A 19,551-nucleotide genomic window follows, 5' to 3' on the forward strand; every position below is an offset into this window, starting at 1 on the left:
TACTGAACAAAGTGGCTCTACAGAGCAGAGGGCACAGTGAACACCTCACATGGGTCAAGGTCCATCTGAGCACCAGAATGGGTTTGTGAGCTCCACAGGAGTTCAGTGATGTCCTGGTCCTCAGAGCAGGGAGCTTCAGGTGCCCAGGGGGCAAGGCCCAGAAATGCAAGATAGGGAAGACAAAGATTTTTGAGATTTGTAAGTATCTGTGTTGTTTATTCAGTGCCAGAATTTTTTTTTTTTTTTTTTGTGGTTCAAACTCTCGAGGATCAAACTCACAACCTCAAGCTTGCCAGGCCAGCACTTATGCTACTGAGCTAAAACCCTGGCCCTAGGGCCAGAATTTTTATTCTTTGAGTATGCTGTGGGACATGTTCTTTAAAGACTAGATGAGTTTCATTTCTGTTAGAACCCACTGGTGTAAACTGTCAGTAGTTTATCTTTGGAGTTGTAGTTTATCTTTTGCACATGTTCAGCCTTTGCTGTGAGTAGCTGTGACAGGTCCCTGCTCGTAGAAGAGCCATCCTCTTCTCAGAGTGGCTGATACCCACAACCTTGGAGGGAGCTCAGGGAGCTGTGGTTTATTCCCCAGCAGTTCTCCTGTGGCCAGCGTGGCACTATTAGTTGGCACTGGAAATGTGTCAAGCAAGTTATCAGTGTAGAATCATTTAAAGAGTGAGAGAAAAAATTGTGTGGGCTTTCCTTTTTTGTATTTTTGATTTCCTTTCTTTAGACTTTCTTGGCTGGCTTTGCTGGTTTAACCTTGTGTATGGAACATCTTAATGTCATAGGTCAGAAACTCATCTTATTTGTGTGTGAAGTTTTCAGCTTTGAAAAGTCTGTCTTCCTCTTGTGCTAGTAATGAAATTGTAATGTTAAATATTTTCTGCTTCTTTGAAATTGTTTCAGCAGCCGTGCAGAGAGTTACGGGGGACAGGCCCGTGGTCTTCCACACTAAAGTCAGGTCATCTGGATATGCCTCAGCACCTCAGTGAGTATGGGCTTTCCTGTCGTTTATGTAAATGACAAGGCAGAGCTTCGAGGGCATTGTAGTTGCAGGGTATAAATGTGGGCACTCGTGTGTCCTCAAGAGTCATGCTGCAGAGAGGGGAGACAGGTATAAATGGGAGTTACAACGTGGCGGGTCAGCCCTCAGACTGTCAAATCCCCGCAGTGGCCTCAAGTGCACAGCAAACACCGGAATGTATGGTCACTGTGGTGTGTACTGGGCCTCTGTTTAGTGCGTTGAGTCCATCGGGTGATAAGGTAGAGGCTGGTGGATAACAAATTGGTGGGGTGCAGGAGGAGGAGAAAGAGATGATGGTTTAAAGTGATTTAGGCCACTGAGGCCTTACCACCACGTCCCTTTGTAGAACACAGCTGTGCTTTGGAATATTAGAGTTCAGGATCTGGAAACCAGAGGCAGCAAGTCTGATTGATGAAGTTGTTCACAGATAAGGAAACGTGAAACCACACAATGGTTAGGGGAGCTGCAGCAAAGTCCTGGAGTTCCCAGTTCCTTGATGGGCCTTGCATTTCTCAAAGGAACATCCTTTTTCTTTATAAAATGGAATACACCGTCCTGCTCCTATCCCAAGTCCTAGACTTTGTGTGGCCTTGGCATAGCGGCCAAAGGTGCCCTGTTACCTGGAAGTCCTAAGGGAGTTCCTGGACTTTGACCCTTGAGCCCCTTCTGTGGCTTCCCTAGGCTGTCTCTGATTGGGCTCTGGCCTCACCTCTTCCTCCCGTCCATCCCTACCTCCATCTCCACGCCCAGGGTTACTCCAGCATTCCATCCCAGGATGCTCTGCATGTGCCCACAGCCTTCAGCTTCCTTCCCTCTTGTTTCCTTGTCCCATTCTTTCTTTTTGGCTTGACCAGTTTTACTTACTATCTATTCTTCAGACTCCATTGCCTACACCTAGAACCCTCTTATAAGACACTTGCGGATGGATGGAGTACATATAAATGCATGAGTGGAGAAATGGGCAATGAGTGGACAGGAAGAAATGGTTGGATGGAGATACGGGAGTGGTACAGTGAGGGGGTGGAAATATGGGTAGGGTAGTTAGACAGACAGATGGCGAGGAGGATGGAGGGAAGAGATAGGGACTGGACCCAGTCCTTGGTGCATACTAGACAAGTGCTTTACCACTAAGCTACATCCCAGCCCTACTGATATTTTTTTTTTTCTAATTTTGAGACAGAGTCTCAAATTGTCCTTGAACTTGTGATTCTTCTGTCTCTGCCTGCTGTGTAGGTGGGATACAAGCATGCAACGTCATGCTTAGCCTGTAGCTCTCTGAGGAAACTTAAACTCTTAGTCTTTGAGAGTGACATAGAAGTTTTCTTTCCACAGTGTAACAATGTTTTCACCAAAGACTAACATCAAGAATGATGGTAAAAGTTCACTAAAATGCAAGAACAGTTATAAACGGTATGTAATGTAGTGTGTGGAAGTAAAATTTGTCTTCGTTGTCTTCGTTGTGACCAGCAGGGACTGGCCCTGACTGTGTGAATAGGTGCTTTTTCAAGTGCGGGCCCAAGTGTCTATACAAAAAAGAGTATGGGGCCCTCTTGGGCTTTGTCCCGTGCTGGAGTTTAAGATTATGTCATGGAGAAAGATTTGGGGTACTGGTTTTAATGTTAATTTTTATGTGCATCTTATCTATGATTGGGCAGTCAGTACATTAGAAGAAATGCTTAGTGGAACATTGAGGTTTTTTAATGAACATGTATTAATTTTACATACTAATGAGGCTTTGTGTGATGATTTCCACTGATCAAATCTATGCTGTCTTTATTTTTCTCACTCCATTCCCAATCTCTAGCAATCACTATTCCGTGTCAGCTTTATTTTGTAGACTTTTACATGTGAGAGAGAACAAGCAGTGTTTGAATTTCTGTGTCTGGCATATTTTATATTAACCCAGTGTCTTCCAAGTCTATTCTTTTTGCTGCAAATGATTTTGATGCTTCTTTATAGATGACTAGTACTTCCTTGTGTTTATATACCATATTTGCTTTATTGTTCTTGGTTTATGGGTATGTATGCTGTTTCGTTTAACTACTTGAATAGTGCTTAAGCACACGGGTATCAATTTCTTTGGCTATATACCCAGAAGAGGCTTAGTGGATAATATAGTAGACCTGTTTTGAAGTTTTGAGGAACTCCCATACTGGTCTCCATAATGGCTACGCTGTTTTCCATGAAGAGTGAATGGAAGTTCCTTTTCTCTCCATCCTCACCAGCATTTGTTATTTTTTGCTTTCTTGAAGATAGTCATTCTAAATGGAGTGAGATGGTATCTCCACTGTGCTGCCAGACACATGCACGTGTAACATGTCTGATTATGAACATGAGTCATATTTGGTAATGATGACCCGCACTGCTACTGGCTTATGTATTGGACTTGTTTTTTTTAGAATGTTCTACTTATTTAAAGTGGCTTATTGTAAGGAGATTGTAAAGGAGTCCATCATTTGCACTGGTAGTAGCCTGTGTCTACTGCATCTCTTGATTGCATCTGACCTCATCTTACGTTGTTTTGTTTATCATGGGCCTGGGAGCAATGGCTCACTATACTTTTGTATCATGTGGTCTAGGTATGTGGTCGGCTCTGCCTCTGGGTATGGGTAAGTCATTCACACAGTGTCAGACATTGTCTAGTAACGTTTCTCAGAGCACAACCTTGCTGTCACGTCATACATGATTGTACACCTTTTGGGGCAATGTAGAATGCAAATCTATTGCAAAGAGTTATTGCATGAATTTGAATGTAAGAGTTTATATTTTTAGGATTAATGGAATAAAATTATGTATGCACATAGGGCAAATCCACTTTATTTTATTTCTGTTCCCATTTGAAATGCTGTCTTGATTTTTATTGTCTGACTTTAAGTGAGGAATATCCTTTGGAGAATTTTCTGCCAAGCAGACTGAACAAACAGGTGGCCCTGGCCCAACAGCCAACTGCTGTGAGCTGTATCCAGTACTCAGGTAGGTGAGCTTGAGAAAGCAGTCCTGGCTCGTTTTGTCCACTGACCTATGTATGTTTTTAAGTTTGACCTTGAAGTTGTATGGCAAAGTGTGAGTCCAGAGCAGAAGGAAGCCCTGTCTGTACTTGATGCCCCGAGAGCTGCTACAGAGCTGTGCTCCAGCATCAGTACCTGGGACAGACCCCCTGCCTTCCACGTGCACAGCGTCTGCACACACACAGATTCTCCCAGGACGAGTTAGCAGAGTTGCCGTGTTCCTTTCGAGCCGAGGCTCTGGATCTTGAGGATGCAGCATGCTGGCCTGTGACCTGGGTCCTCTCCTTGACAGACCCCCATGGCTGACTGACTTCCTCAGTAGCTGGTCTGTTCCTTACTAATGTTTGAAAGAAGTTAAGAGGCTGCCTGCGAGGGTGCCTGCAGCTTTGTCTGGGTTAGGGAGATGAATCTGTGGCACACATGCTGCAGCCGGATGTTTGCTCTAATGGAAAGCTCTAACAGGTTTGCCACCATAGGTCTAGATAGTTCCACTGTACACTGTTCTCAGCAGTGAGATTTGCTCACACCTGTGTGCTACCTTTGCTTTTTGTTTCCTTCCACAGACTAGAACGTTGGTATAGATCCACAAGTCTGACTATGACAGGAGAAATACAAGTTCTATTCTGAGCGAGGCTGAATAAGCCTTTTTAAAATTTTTTAAAGCTAATTTATTGTTAACTGAGAATTCACAAAGCAAAATGAAATGGGACAGAGGTCGCAGACAGATTTAAAACATAGTTTTCCCCCAGTACTCTTCTGGATTTCCAAAGGTTAGAAACATTTTTCCTAAGAAAAATGTCAAGAAAAAATACTCATTCAAATTGTCTTGTTAAAAAGTCCATAATTTGAAAGGAAACAATTTTTCTCTGAAAATGCAAATCATCCTTATTACATGAAAGCCATAATTTAAGAGACCAGGAGGGAAAAAAACCTTTTAATTAATAAACTGATTTCTCACACATACATAGGAATGTTTGTTTGGATCAGTGACTTTTCAAACTTACCACGTCCGTCTTCTAACATCTGATCCTCCCTGGAGTGTCCCATTTCATTTCCACATCTTCGATTTCTGCAGTTTAAGGCTGAATAAGTCTCGTAATCAGTCCTTTGATGTGGAACAGGATATGCCACAGGGTAGGGGATGTGCTGGGCGGAGGGTGCCCTGGCCCACCTCTAGCCGCGCACCAGACCTGCAGCCTAAGGCTCAGCTCTGACTCTTGTTTCAGTCTATAAACGGAGGGTAGCAGCATAACAAGGTTTTGAGGCAGTGGTGTGAGCTTCCTCAGAGGTGTGACGCGGGGCTTGGAACCTGGCAGCCTCTGCTTGGCAGGGTGGTGGCTGTCTGAGAGCAGGTGAGCATTGCTGGAGGCCTTTTCTGGTCCCTCCCTATCTGAGAAAGTGAGCATCAGGCTGCCAAAGAGTGTGGCTCGGGTCGGCTGGGGTTCTAAAGCGCTTTCATGTTTTTAAACAGGAAATGGGCAGTGGCTGGCCTGTGGCTTAGCCAACTGTCTCTCCCTGGTTTTGGATGCCAGTCTTAGTGGAACACCTGCTGCTTTTTCAGGTAAGATATACCTTGTTCCTAAGGAGCATGAGTTTAAGGGTGGCTCTGGGTTTCTGGCTGTCCCAGGTCAGTGTGCTCTCTCTCCTTCCCAAACCACAGCACAGAACTGAGGCTTGGGTGGTGGGGCGAAGAACGGTGTGGGCTGCTAATCCTCACAGCACCAAGCCCTTGCCCCGAGCAGGGTCTATGCGCTTTGTGAGAGTTTTCACGCTAAGCCCAGAGGCTGGGACTTGCAGGTGGTGGAAATGGATTTTTTTTTTTGGTACGGGAGATTGAACTCATGACCTCGTGCTTGCCAGGCAGGCACTTATGCCGCTGAGCTAAATCCCTGAGCCCTGTGGAAATGGAATCTTATGTATTTCAAATGTGTGTAACTTCTTTTGATAGTGGTGAATTATGGGTTATATTTTCTGTTGTCTTACATTTCTTTACCTTTTTCTAATTTTACTATTATGTGTTTGCACAATTCACAATGAGGAGCTGGTACATCTACGTAACGCATCTTAATTCTCTTTACTTCCTTTGACTTCTCCATTCATATTCCCCTTCCTTCCATTTCTTTGTCACCTTCCCATTTGCAAAAGATCTGCCTTCTTGTTTTTGACTATGTCTTTTACTTTGTCTTTTTAAAAAAAATTTATTTAAAGAGAAAAAAAGCAAACAAAAAAGGGTAGTAATAACACAGAATTTCAAAAAAATAAACAGTAAGAAATCACTAGTTGATAATTACATATTGTCATCTTAGAAATAGTTGTTCAAGTTATAAAATTAAGGCATACAAAGTGGACATTCAAACAGTGAGACTGCAAACAGTTCTGCTCAATGATCCAACAAAAACTCAGTAATGTGGTTCTCTATCTTATACACTTAAATATACATGCAGTTATATCCTTTAGAGCATTTTCTTTTCCTCTCTTTTTTACAATGGCAATTACATATTTTGGGTTTTATTACTCCTACAGTTCTTAGTACTTTTCATACTAGAGATATGATGTGATATTTACAAATATGATTCTTATTTATTTCACTTATGAGGATAGTCTCAAGTTGCCTCCATACTTTGGTTTTTATATTATTTATATCTTGTGTTTCTCATGTAAGAGAAAATATGTGATATTTAAGCTTGTATATTTGGTTCATTTCACTTAAGATTATAGTCTCAAGGTGCATCCACTTTTCTACAAATGACAAAAATTTTATCCTGGTTTATGACAGAGTAGTATTCTATGTGTATAAATACCATATTTTTCTTTACCTGTTCATCTGTAGATGGACATATAGGCTGCTTTGAAGATTTAGCTATTATGAGTCATTGCTATAAATATGAGTGTGCATTTATCTCTGTAATACTTCATCTTTAACTCTTTTAGGAAGTTACCTAACAAGGAAATAACTGGGTCAAATAGACTTTCTAGTTTTAGGTTTTTGAGAGCTCTCTAGACTGATTTGTGTGCTGGTTGTGCTAGTTTACACTCCTGCCAACAGTATAGATTGGGATGCCTCCTTTTGCTCTCGTTGTCTAGGGTTGCTTTACCTATTCTGGGTGTCTTCTGGGCCCACCTAACTTTTAGAATTGTTTCTTCTAGTTCTGTGAGGAAGTGGAAATTGTCACTTTGATTGGAATTGCATTTAAGTCTGTATATCAGTTTTAGAAGTGTGCCTAATTTGCCAAAATTCATTCTACCCATCTAGGAACAGGGGCTATCTTTCCTTTTTCTGCTGTACTCATTGATCTTTTCATAATTCTATAGTTTTTATTATAAAGGTTTTTTTCTTCTTTTGTTAGATTAGTTCTTTTTCCCTTGTGTTATAATTGTGATCAGTCTTTTCACTGTATATTTATTTAAAAAATTTTTTTAAGTACTTAGTTTTTCTTGTAAATGGTTATTTTTTTCTAATTTCTTTCTCAATGGGGTCATTATTGGTGTACAGAAATGCTATTAATGTTTGTGTGCTGATTTTTTTATTCTGCTTTTATTGAATTTTTTTATTAGTTGTAAGAATCTTTTGGTGGACTTTTTTGGGTCTTCTATGTATAGGATCATCTGTGAATGTGGACAGTTTGACTTCTTTATCTTATACACATATTTCTTTCATTTCTTTTCTTTTTTTGTCTGATTGATTGGGCTAAAGTTTCCAGTATTATATAGGAGTGTCAGTGGTGGACATCCTTGTATGGTTCCACATTTTAGAGCCAAAGTTTTCAGTTTCTCCTTCTTTAATATGATATTGGCAGGTTTGTCATTAATGGTTTTTATCAGTTTGAGATAAAGTCCTTCTATACCTGTTTTGTTTTTTAGGATTTTTGTCATGAATGGGTGTTGGATTTTGTCAAAAACCTTTTCTATATCTTTTGAGATGGTCATGTGATTTTTTTTCTCACTTCTTGTTTGTGTGATATATTACGTTCATTGATTTGTGTGTACTGAATCATCCTTTCGTGTCTGGGTTGAAGCCTACTTGGCTATGGTATATGATTTTTGGGGGGATTGGTTACATTCTGTTGACTCCTCTTGCAGGCTGAGCCATCTTGGGGCAGTGGAGGAGGGAAAGAACACTGTCCCAGATGGGGCTACGAATATTTTGTTTTGCAGCCATGTTAAAGAGACTAGCTTGTAGTTTTTCTTTTCTTCGGTCCATTTGTGGTTTGGGCATCAAGATAATACTAGGTTCAGGAATGAGTTTTGCAGTGATCCTTTTATTTCTGTTTCCTGAAAGAGTTTGAAGTATACTGGTATTAGATCTTCCCCAGAGTTCTTGTAGACCTCAGTGGTGAATCCATCTGGTCCTAGACTTTTTAAAAAAATTGGTAGGTTTTTAAAAAATCACTTTATCAACATCATTGCCTGTTACTGGATTATTGAGACTTAAAATCTTGTGTCAGTTTTGGTAATTCTCTTGTACCCAGAAAACTCTCCATTTCTTCTGTATTCTCCTAATTATCAGAGTATAGATTTTTGAAGTAGTTACTAATATGCTTCTGGACTGTGGCACTGTCCATTGTGATTGTGCCTTGTACATTTCTAATTATATTTTTTCCCCCTTTTGGTGAGTTTGCTAAGGATTTATTTATTTTGTTTGTTCTATTGAAGAATTAGCTCTTTGATTCATTGATTCTTTGCATTTTTAAAGTCTCCATTTCATTAGTTTTTCCTGTGATTTCTTTCCATGTACTAGTTTTAGATTTTGTATTGTTCTTGATTTTCTAGGACCTTGGGGTATTTCTTTAAATTATTTAGTTAGATTCTTCCATCCAAGTACTAACCAGGCCCGACCCTGCTTAGCTTCCAAGATCAGATGAGATCGGGCGCGTTCAGGGTGGTATGGCCGTAGGCTTTAGTTAGATTCTCCTTGTTTTCCTTATGTAGGTATTCACAGTGATAAATTTAATGGAAGGACTGCTTTCATTATGTATCATAGATTCTGGCTTAAGTGTTTATAGGAACTTCCTTGATTTTTTTCATAGACTCTCTGATTATTCAGGTGTGTATTGTTTAATCTCTCTGTGTTTGTGTAATTTTTATGGTTTCTTTTTCTATTGATTTATAGTTTCTTTGCACTGTGAGCTGATAATAATCATAGGATAATTGTGATTCTTCTGCATTTATTTAAATGTGCTTTATAGACTAGTATGTGGTCTGTTTTGGAGAAAGTTCTATGTTCTGCTGTAAAGAATGTGTCTTTTGCTGTTGAACACTGTATCTATTAAGCCCATTTCTTTGAAGGTGTGGCTCAGCACTTACTTTTTGTCTAGTTTATCCTTCTGTTTGTGATGATGGTGTATTGAGATTCCCTACTATGACTGTATTAATACTTTTCCCACTCTTTACATTCCATCCTGTGTGTTTTATGAAGCTGAGAATGCCTGTTTTTGTTGTGTGTGTGTATATACATATATATATATATATTTGTTATCTCTTTCTGTTGAATAGTTCTGTCATAACCTTCTTTGCCTCTTTGGTAGGTTTTAGCTTTGTCTAAAAAAAGGATAGCTTTTGAGGAATTTTAGTTTTCGAGGGGGTTATTGAAACATGAGGTACTGTTTTCTAATCTTTGATTTTCAGTGTATGCATTTAATATTAGATTAAATGGTTGTCTTTTATAAACATGCTGTTGCATTTTACTTTTCGATGTGGTCTGCCAATCACTGTCTTTTGATTTTGGATTTGAGGCTATTCACACTGTTATTACTTAAAGGTACTGACTTATTCCTGTCATGGAATTTTCCTGTTGCTGATTCTATTTTTCTTTTCTGTTTAATGGCTCACTTTACCTCCTGAATTCATTTTCCTAGATTGTTTGCCATTGTTAATTTTGTTGTTTCTTTTTAGGACATTTTTGAGAACTTTTTGGAGTGCTGGTTTGGTAGTCATTAATTTTTTGAGGTGCTCTTTGCCATTCAAAGATCTACTTCTTCATCAATTTTGAAAGATGATTTTGCAGTCTATGTTAGCTAGGGTTTGGATTATTTTCTTTTGGGGCTTGAAATATTGCATTCCAAGGTCTTCTGACCTTTATGGTTTGTGTTGTAATTCTAATGAGTTTACCTTTATGGGTGATTTATCGCTTTTATCTGACAGGTTTGAAGATTGTGATTTTGTGTTTGACTTCTAGGATTCTGATGGTAATTGTGGAGAAGTTCTTTTCTGATTGTGGCTATTTGGGGTTCTGTATGCCGTAGCATCTGGTTGCAGCTGTAAGTGTTGGTTGAGGAGAAGACAGTGAGAGGATAGGAAAATGAAGAAAAGAGATGAAGGTGAGGCCAGGTGGATCTCTCTCTCTGGATGGGAGGAAGGGTGCTGCTCAACCACTGTAGAGACTTTACTTATGTATTTATAAGATCATGTCATCTGACACCCGTTTGCCTTAGCTGCCTGTTTCTTGGCTACCTTGGGACTTGTGTTCTCTGGCTGCCGCAGGTTGTTCCTATGGCTGCACCCAGGTGCTCTTTGTTCTTGGGAGGCCTTGCTCCAGCCCCGTACCTGTGAGCATCTCCAGCTTCAGCTGCTTTCAGCAATATGCTTCACTTATCTGTAGGTAAAATTCTTTTCTCATTCTCAGAATGTTTTCTTCTGATTTCTGTAAACAGTTTTCGTGCCATTTGTGCTATTTTTTGATTTTTCACTAAGATTAATTGTCTTTGCATCATCCAGCAGCTCTTGGATCCATTTTCCATCTCTTATTGCTTCTAAAGTATCTCTGTATGTGTGGTCACCTGCATCAGCACTATCTTCTAATTGGTTACATTGGTCACTTCTGCACCCATACTTTAGGTATAATGTTTTTATGTGCTAGATTTCTGTTTGATAATTTTTCATGGACTCCCATTCTTTGCTAAACTGGCCATTCATGTTTTGTATCATTTTGTGTAGCTCAGCTTGCTTTTTACTAGTGTCTTCTTTCAGCTCACTGACCATTTTGTTAATTAAGTTCATTGAGTGTTTAGTTATGTCATTGTTGAGCTCACCGAGCGCCATACTGATGTGGTGGTTGTTGTTTCCTCTTGTATCACTTCATATAGCTCAGCTGTTTGGCTTCTGATTTCCATCAGTGCCTCCTAGGTCAGCTTTTGAAGAGTTGGGGATTTTTGAAGGACTTAGTTGTGTTGTTTTTTCATGTTTTTATTGCTTTTTATGTGTGTGCTGAGGGTTGAAGATCAAGTACAGTGAAATGATTCTGCTGCTGCTGCTGTGGAGATATTTTTGGTTAGTGTCTTCTTTGCAGTTATGCCCTTTAGACATGGCCAACTATAAGCCTTTATTTGTGTCCCAAGATCCAGCCACCTTCATTAACCTGGGGAGGAGAGGATGCAGTGTAATACTCCCTGCACCCAGTTCTCTGGAAAAGAACTGCAGTAACATTGGTGACACAAAGACAAACCAGATGTTGGCATACAGACCAACCAATTAATAGTACCATCTGTGCCATCACTGGCAATAGCAAGGAAATCAGCAGTAGTAAGAGTCAAAGATAAACTGGATATTGACATGCCATAAAAACCAACAAAAGCTATTACTGTACCACCCATACCAAGGGAGTCTGCAGTAATAATGTAGACACAAAGCAGATCAGAGGTTGGCATTCAGTAAATATCTACTAACCTCAAAAACTCTGCCCCCACTAACAATAGAAAAGAATTCAACAATAACATAAATGACCTAAATATCTAAAGATAAATAATGCTTCATGGTAATAAAAATGGAGGAGATAGGGAGATAGAAACCTAAAGATGTAAAATATGAAATTAAAAGAAAGATGAGGAGGCAAGAAAAGTGAGATAAATGATCTAATTAAAAGAAAATCAATATGATCAGATAAAAGTAACAGAAAAGAGCAACAGGAAAAAGAAGAAAGAAATAATAGAACAACAACAAAAAGAAGGAATAAAGAAAAAAGAAATAATAGAAAAGGGACCCCCCAACCAACAAAGAAAAAGAAAAATGAGTTCAGAACTTCCTCATGTGCTTGAATTAGTAGTTTCTTTACAGAATCTGCATTACTGGGATGCAGCAGATACAGGAACGGATAGCAACCCACTGAGTCCCATTTCATTTCCACCCTTAGGATTTTGTATGTGAATGCCGAGTCCTGCGCAGCTTTTTCTGTTGGGTTAGTCAGAGGTGTCTGTCTAGGACTGTATTTATCACAGCAGCTTCCCTCTGTTTCTGTTCCCTCTGCCCCAGGTCACTGCTGCTTCTCTGTAGCATTATGGCCGGTGGATTTGTGAGGTACTGTTCCCGCTTCAGAGGCCCTGTGTCTGTACACTCCAAATTGTGGCAGTAGTCCTAGTCAGACAGTATCTCTGAGTATGTTAGCAGACTAGACAGGGAAAGCAGACAGACCACTGACCTCTGCTGGATGCAGGGAGTGGGGCAGGGCGGTTATGTAGTTTGCTGGATTCAATACCAGCACTTTCAGACCCAGCCCACTCTGAAAATCACATGCATCCTGCCAAGGCTGGAATCCTCTCATCCTTTCTGACCTGAGCTTAAATTTCTCAGGGCATCTATAACTAGCCTTCCCTCTTCTCCATGACTATGTCTTGTGGCCATTTCCTACCAAGTCATTGGTAGGGTGACCCTGAAAACCTTGGAGTGCAGTTACTATGTGGCTTCTGATTCCCAGAGTAGCTCCATCTTAAACAAATCAACCCCTCCCCAAAGTGTCTCCTGATTAAACACTTAAATGCTATGGGCTTTGCACGGCTTTCTTCTCCCAGTTTGGCCTGCCATGTGGAAAGAGTCACTTTCATGCTGTTTTTGCAGTTTACAGTAGCCCTGGCTGTCTTGGGGCCAGCGCTGCCAGCTCACTCTGTTGTTTCTCCTTGGGGCTGCTGACCCTCTTCTGGCTTAGCAGAGACAGGTCCCTCTCCAGGCGTGGATCGTGACAGGTTCTGTGGAGAGCTCTGAGTCTCTTGGAAGGGAGGCAGGCTGCTGTAGCTGTCCCAGTCAAGGCTTTTGGAAGCTGAAACCCAGCAAAGATGTCACTCCAGACTGTGGAGTAGAAAAACAAGTCATCTTTATAAAGGGTGACATTAAACCAGAGCACCCTGCCTGCTGTCTTCAGGTCCTCCTGTCTGAACCTTGCCTCCTTAGCCCTTCTCTGTGTGTGTGCTTTTCACATGGGGGCTCCATTTTGTGTGCTGTGTCTGTCCCGCACACTACATTGGTTATCCCAGAACCCCTTGTCCAAAGTTCCTGGTCCTCTTTGTCTCTGCCTGAAGTTTATCAAGGCCTCACATACACTGCAGAGAAGTAGTCATCACAGCAGGAGCGGGAGGCATTTATGTTTTTTCTGGCAGTGGGATGCACCTTTGAACAATACATTTGATGAAAGTAAAAATTCTGAGAAAAGAGGAAGTGAAAGGGCTTGATGTGATCCCGTGTGGGTGATCCACTCAGTTGAATGTGGAGCATGTCCCAGAGGACCCTTCCTACACATCATGGGCCCAAAGCCCCATGATCTGAGTGTCCTGGGCTTGGGAGAGAAGGGGCAGCCACTTCCAGTGAGTCTGTAGGCGGCTTGTGCTGGTAGTGGAGAAGGTCAGTCCTTAACCCTATGTGTGTGGTTAAGGAAAGTCAGGTCCCCACTTGTGCCAGGACAGGCGGTAGGCACCCTGCCTCAGTTTCTACATTGCTCAGGGTTATACCTGCTTTCCCCTGGAATCAGTGTTGTCTGGCAGGGCAGCAGGTGCTGTGAAGGTGGAGGATCAGGAACTAGGGATTGTTCTAGCCAAGGGTCACTGCTTCATAGGGCAAAGCTGGGAAAGTAACTGCAGGTGCCTTCCTGGAGATGGGTGTAAGCATTGCAGTGTGCTGTGAGAGGTCAGTGAGCTACTCAGCTGGCCATGGAGTTTCTTTAGAAGTCAGACAGAGGATGGGAAGCTGAGGGGTCGTGGCTGATGCTCTGTGAGGCTGTAGAGGATGCTGCCCTCACTGCTAGCTGAGCAGCCCAGTGCAGACCTTGAACTTTCTTCTACTGTTCTGCTCATTGTTAGGGAGGCTGCTGCCGTGCACCAGGGGGCAGCAAAGTCACAGCAGATAATATTTAGTCGTCTTTTTTTTTTTTTTTTAGTTACATACTTATTTTTCACTCTTCCCTGGTTTGTCCATTTGTATTTTGGTGATTTCCTGACAGATGTTATACGGTGATATAGGCATAGTCTGATCTTTAAATTATCATGTGTGACCCAGGCTGAGGATCTGGCCATGTCAAGCTTCTATGCCCTCTAAGATTTTCGTCACTTAGTACCTAAATCCTAATGGAATAATTTAGCAAGTCTAGGGTCACTGACCATCCAGATGTGACCCATTTTATGTGACTCCTTCATACACCTCATCGTAACTGCAGTTCCTTCAATACATTGGCCCTGGATGGGTCTCTAAGACACCATCTCCTACTTCTGCTCCTGCCTCTCGTGCTCTTCAGAGAACTTAGGTCGTGGCATCTGAGGACACTGAATCAGGCTGGCCTCCCTCACCTCAGGGCCCTCCTGAGAGGCTCTGTGTACAGGATGGTGTTGGGCCCAAGCCCATGTGTCTGCATCCCAAAACAAGATGGGTGCAGATAGAAAGAGGGATGCTAGACGGAAAAGCTCAAAAGGCAAAGTAGGAACTACTGGAGTCCTTGGGCCTCAGCACCTCAGTGTCATAAAGCAGAGCCAGAGTGCGTGCCCAGAAAACCAACTCTGAAGCAGCCATGTTAGGGATGCTAGTCTGTATGTAAAAATGTCCAGGGGACTGTTTTGACTTTCTCCATTGTAGTAAAAGAAAAATAGTTCATAAGGGATGGGTGAATTACCTAGAAGTCCTCTGTACTGTTTCCTGATATTGTATTTTATGATGTTCCGTCATGTATGCACAGATAGTTGCACACATGATGTTGAACTTCATATTTTAAGAATTAAGAGGTTTCAGAAGCACCTTCTTTAGGAACTCTGTTGCTTGAATCTCTAAGTACAGTGTCATCCTGGGGCAGTGGTTCTACTGGTATCACTATACTTAGGAAATAGCTAGGAAATGCCACCACGTGTGGTATTTACTCCTTGAAGAAAGGCAGTTTAGGTGTTTCTTGGCAAAGTACAGGCAGATAACACTCTTAGTCTTCTATCTTTGTGCTGGTTAGGTCACGACGGAGCTGTGAGCTCCATCTGCTGGAGCCATGATGGGAAGTGGCTGCTCTCTGCTGCCCGGGACTGGACTCTGAGGTTGTGGTCAGTTCACAGGAAGGAAGTCATGCTGCTTCTGGTAATGTATGCCTTGTCCCATGAGCAGCCCCGTGGTCTAGAGCACTTTCCGACTGATAGTGAATGTAGAGGCCCCATAGTTACCTGGATCTTGAGGTTGGAAAGTGGACAGAAGCCAGAAATTTGCATCACTGCAATAGAAATTGCTAAGTGGTTCAGTAGTTTCTTACATGCATTTATTCTCACATATGTGCACCCACCTAATATGTATATACATATATAAAGTATATATGTACAGTTAACATATCCTTCTATTTATTATGGTCTGCAAATAAGACAAAGCTGAAATACCTGAATAATTTGAAATGCAAATTATTGATTTTCATAATAATGGCCAAGAATGCGTTATGCAAAGAAGGTATATTTTGGGGAGTAAAATTAGATGTTTTAGACCACTTGTGTGAGGTTATTTGGAAATAGAATAGAATAAAACAGGCGGAAAAAAGATTACAAAAATTTTATAAATGAGAGAGGAAAGAAAAGATAGTAATAGGAAACTTGGTTAATGAAATTATATTGTAATTTCAAACACATGGTGAAATTTTCAAAGATATTAGCATTTCTTTTCTTTTCTTTTTTTTGATGTGTATTAAATGTTTTATTTTAAAAAGAAGGCACACAAAGCATATTACATTATAATGACCAGGGCTTAGTTATTTGAAGAAAAGACAACTTATGACTACAGACTTTGGAAAAGTGACATTTGTCATGAAATGCAGCATCCAAAAAAAAAGAAAAAAGCTAAAATTATAACTTATTAAATGCATACAAATTATAAGTCATTCTAAACTTAAAACTAGATAGCTTCTCTAAAAAGATTGTACCATTGTACTATGCCATATTTAAATGATCGTGGTTACTTTTCAAGTCCTTTGCATAAAAATGGTGCTAAAATAAGCAGAAGACTGCTGTATCTGGCAGTTATTTAAATAAATTGCTAGCCACTAATTTTAATAAAAATAGTCTGAAGAATTCTTCCCCTAAAATAACTTCATGTGTTACCTTACTAAATAAAAAACTTAAAGAGATAGAATTATAATCCGTGTTTTCCATAGATTTATTCAAATTTGTTGTGTTTTGGATTCCCCTGAAGGCTACATAAAATGGGGCCTAAAAGTGCAGGCAGTGTGGTTTGGCAAGAAATGAGCATAGTTAAGACATTCTGCTTAAAATGCACATTATTTTCCTGCAGAGTAAACATCAGGAAATAATGTTATACATTCTGTCTCCAGCTCCTAAATGAAAGAATATGTTTGCAAGTTTGGTTAACAACTGAATACCTCCTCCTTACTGAAGTCAAATAACAAAAAGCAACTTCATCTAAAAAACCCAAATATCATTTATAACAGATAAGAATCAACTATTGCATTTAAGTATAACTTCAGAAAAGAAATTAAAATTAGCTTCTGGGAAATTATGAAGTGGTTACTTCCCTTCAGGTTGGTAGCAAGTTTTTCTGTTCATTAAATGGCTACCTAAGTAGAATGGATAGTGGAAACAGAGCATCAGTCACACTCTTCTGCATACATCAAAAGATGATTGATATACTCAAAACTGCAAATTGATGTTGATCAATGTCATTCTCATCTGGAGTGAGCCAGACAGGTTCCTCAGTAAACTGAAGGTCACAGTTGTGCAAGCTAAATTCCCAGACATTTTTGGTTTGAATGGAGAGAGCATCTGCTGTTGGTTCATCATATCCAGTCAACATTTGGAAGGAATGGCTGCTCCTGAGCATCAGCAAATCCTCTCTGGGCGTGACAACCCCCAGTCATTCCTGTGGGTTCTTGTTCAGAAAACTCTGCAGGACACTTGAAGCTTTTACAGAAGCAGAGAAAACACACCATGGGAATTTTTTGTTCCAAAATAACCTGCAAGTGATGATTGAGTTTTCATACAGGTTATCAGAGCTCTCAACAATAGGAAATGGAGACTTTCTGACTATCTTTTAGACACTGATACTTCAAGAATCTGTCAGCTGACATTGAAGCATAATCTTCTCTTATAATTTTTAGAGCAAGGCAATTGGGCATGTAACAGAGAGAGCTGGTCATGTCTCCTGACTGTAATCCTTTCTTGCACAGTGTGATAGTCAGTTTAATGTGCCTTTCTGAGTCTAGAAATAAACTGCAGTTTCAAATTTCTACAGAGTAGCCCTCACTCATGAAGATAACTGAATGCTGAACTGATTACTGCAGTGTAAAACCTGGCATATGTCTCCAGGAAGCATATGAAATGTAAGAGCTCCATGTACACAGATTAGAACGAAAACCAGTCTGCTTTCTGTGTGAGAGCAAGAATGCAGTCCAACAAGACAAGGGCGATTAGCTGCCTGCTCCAAACCATGTCTCTCTGTCTGTATATGATCAGTATTGACAGGCTCTTTTTTCACCACTTTCATTGCATAAATATGACCTGTTTTATTTGTTTTAATGAAACCAATAGTACTTACATATAACTTCTCTGTATTACCTGGGGCAAATCAAAGTCCTGAAGACTTAAGCTGGATGAAGCTTTGCCACTTTCCCTGATGTTTACTGCCTCCTTTTCTTAGCACGTTGGTTGAAACCCTCAGGATTTGAAGGATTATGCGGAGTTACTGTGTGTGTAGGTTTGAAGGCATGGATGTTTGATCCATTGGCATGATGGGTTCTGGTGGTACATTATGCTGGCGAGATAATTGTAAGTTCGTGATAAGGTTTACAATTGGTACCCTTGTGTACCTGGTGTCCGGGTCCCTCTATGTGGTCTGTGAAGGTGGTACAAGGAGCATGCCTGTGAAACATTTGTTTTGAAAAGTGTTTGCACAATAAAGCAAAGAGCTGTGTACTTTTGTGGTAGGTGGATTTACCCTATTCTGGACAAAGATTTTCAAGATGTTCTGGTGCACAGGCAATGCATGAATTAGGAGTTCAGAATCCTCATTTGGCTCTGGAACCCTAAAATCTTCTGACTCGACCTGAAGTGATACAGTGCCCAGGTCTCTATCCTCATCCTCTTGTCTCATGGTGAGAAGATACTCATTGTTGAAAGAACTGAAATCTCCAAATTCATTGAAAAGACCCTCAAAGGAGGTAGAAGTCTCCAAACATGTTATTGCGGTATCTGTTTTCATCATCAGTACCTGTTGGGTAGAGATGTGGGTTTTGGGATGCTTGGGAAGAAGGGAGAGTAGAAGGGTTGGCTGCCCAGGAAAATCTGCGCCAGGGGTTCCCTGAGCAAGTGTGGCCTGCCTGCCCTCACCAGCCACTCACGCTTTGCATGTGAGGAGCAGAGGGCTGAAGGTTCTTTTCCATAAAAAGGAGCCTTTTGTCTGAAGATGTACTGTTGGATATTTACACTTAGCCTTTTGTCTGAAGATGTACTGTTGGATATTTACACTGTGCAACTTTAGGATGCTTTTCTTTCCTAGATTATTTTATCATCATTTTTGGTTACATAGGGAAATTGAAAGACATTCCAGAAATTTCCACACTAATTTAAGCAATTTATTGATATGCTTTTGATATCCATAATAATTACATTCATCATAGGAAATTTGTACTTGTACGTAATATATCTTAATTCTTCTTTTTTTGCCATTGTTTCCCTCCTTTCAATCTTTCTTCCTCACTTCCTTATTTACAAAAGCTTTGTTTCCATTTTATTCCTTCCATTTTTTCTTTTCCTTCCCTTCCACCCTGCTACCTTATTCCCCCTTTCCATGTGAACATTTTTTTCCTACTTCCTAATATGTGTTATACATTTTGGTTCTTATTTATCATTTCCGTTTCTCAAACAAGAGAAGCAATGTGAGATTTAATTGTGTGTCTGATTTATTTCGCTTAAAAATATGGTCTCGAAGTATGTCCATTTACCTAGAAATATCTGATGTGTTCTTTATGACAGAGTAGTACAGCATTGTATGTATCCGTTCATCCATTGATGGCCATTTGGGCTATTTCCAAGACTTAACTATTACAAATTGTGTATAAACATGGGCATGTATATATCACTGTGGTATGATGCCTTTAATTTTTATGAAGGTACCAGGAAGGGAAGTAGCTGGATCACTCTAATTTAGTCTATTGAAGAATATCCATACTAATTTCCATATTGGTTGTACCAGTTTACAGTCTCCCCACAGTCTTGCCAGCATTTATTATTGGTTGATTTCTTGATGATGGCCATTCTTTCTGAGATGTTGTTTTCATTTGCATTTCTCATATGA

General features: G+C 40.5%; 1 protein-coding gene across 1 annotated transcript in view; it reads left to right on the top strand.

Moving 5' to 3' along the window:
* The window catches only part of Wdr27 (WD repeat domain 27), a 241,592-nt gene that overhangs the window by 39,759 nt on the left and 182,282 nt on the right, over positions 1 to 19,551 (top strand). Inside the window, exons 14-18 of the mRNA XM_063253857.1 lie at positions 910 to 991; positions 2,360 to 2,437; positions 3,903 to 4,000; positions 5,507 to 5,596; positions 15,221 to 15,342. Coding sequence (XP_063109927.1) covers positions 910 to 991; positions 2,360 to 2,437; positions 3,903 to 4,000; positions 5,507 to 5,596; positions 15,221 to 15,342 — 470 coding nt within the window. The remainder of the gene's footprint in view (positions 1 to 909; positions 992 to 2,359; positions 2,438 to 3,902; positions 4,001 to 5,506; positions 5,597 to 15,220; positions 15,343 to 19,551) is intronic.

The sequence above is a fragment of the Cavia porcellus genome, unplaced genomic scaffold (genome assembly GCF_034190915.1).
Source record: "Cavia porcellus strain 051 isolate PalLab524CR breed Dunkin Hartley unplaced genomic scaffold, mCavPor4.1 scaffold_7, whole genome shotgun sequence".
NCBI classification, from domain to species: Eukaryota; Metazoa; Chordata; class Mammalia; order Rodentia; family Caviidae; genus Cavia; species Cavia porcellus.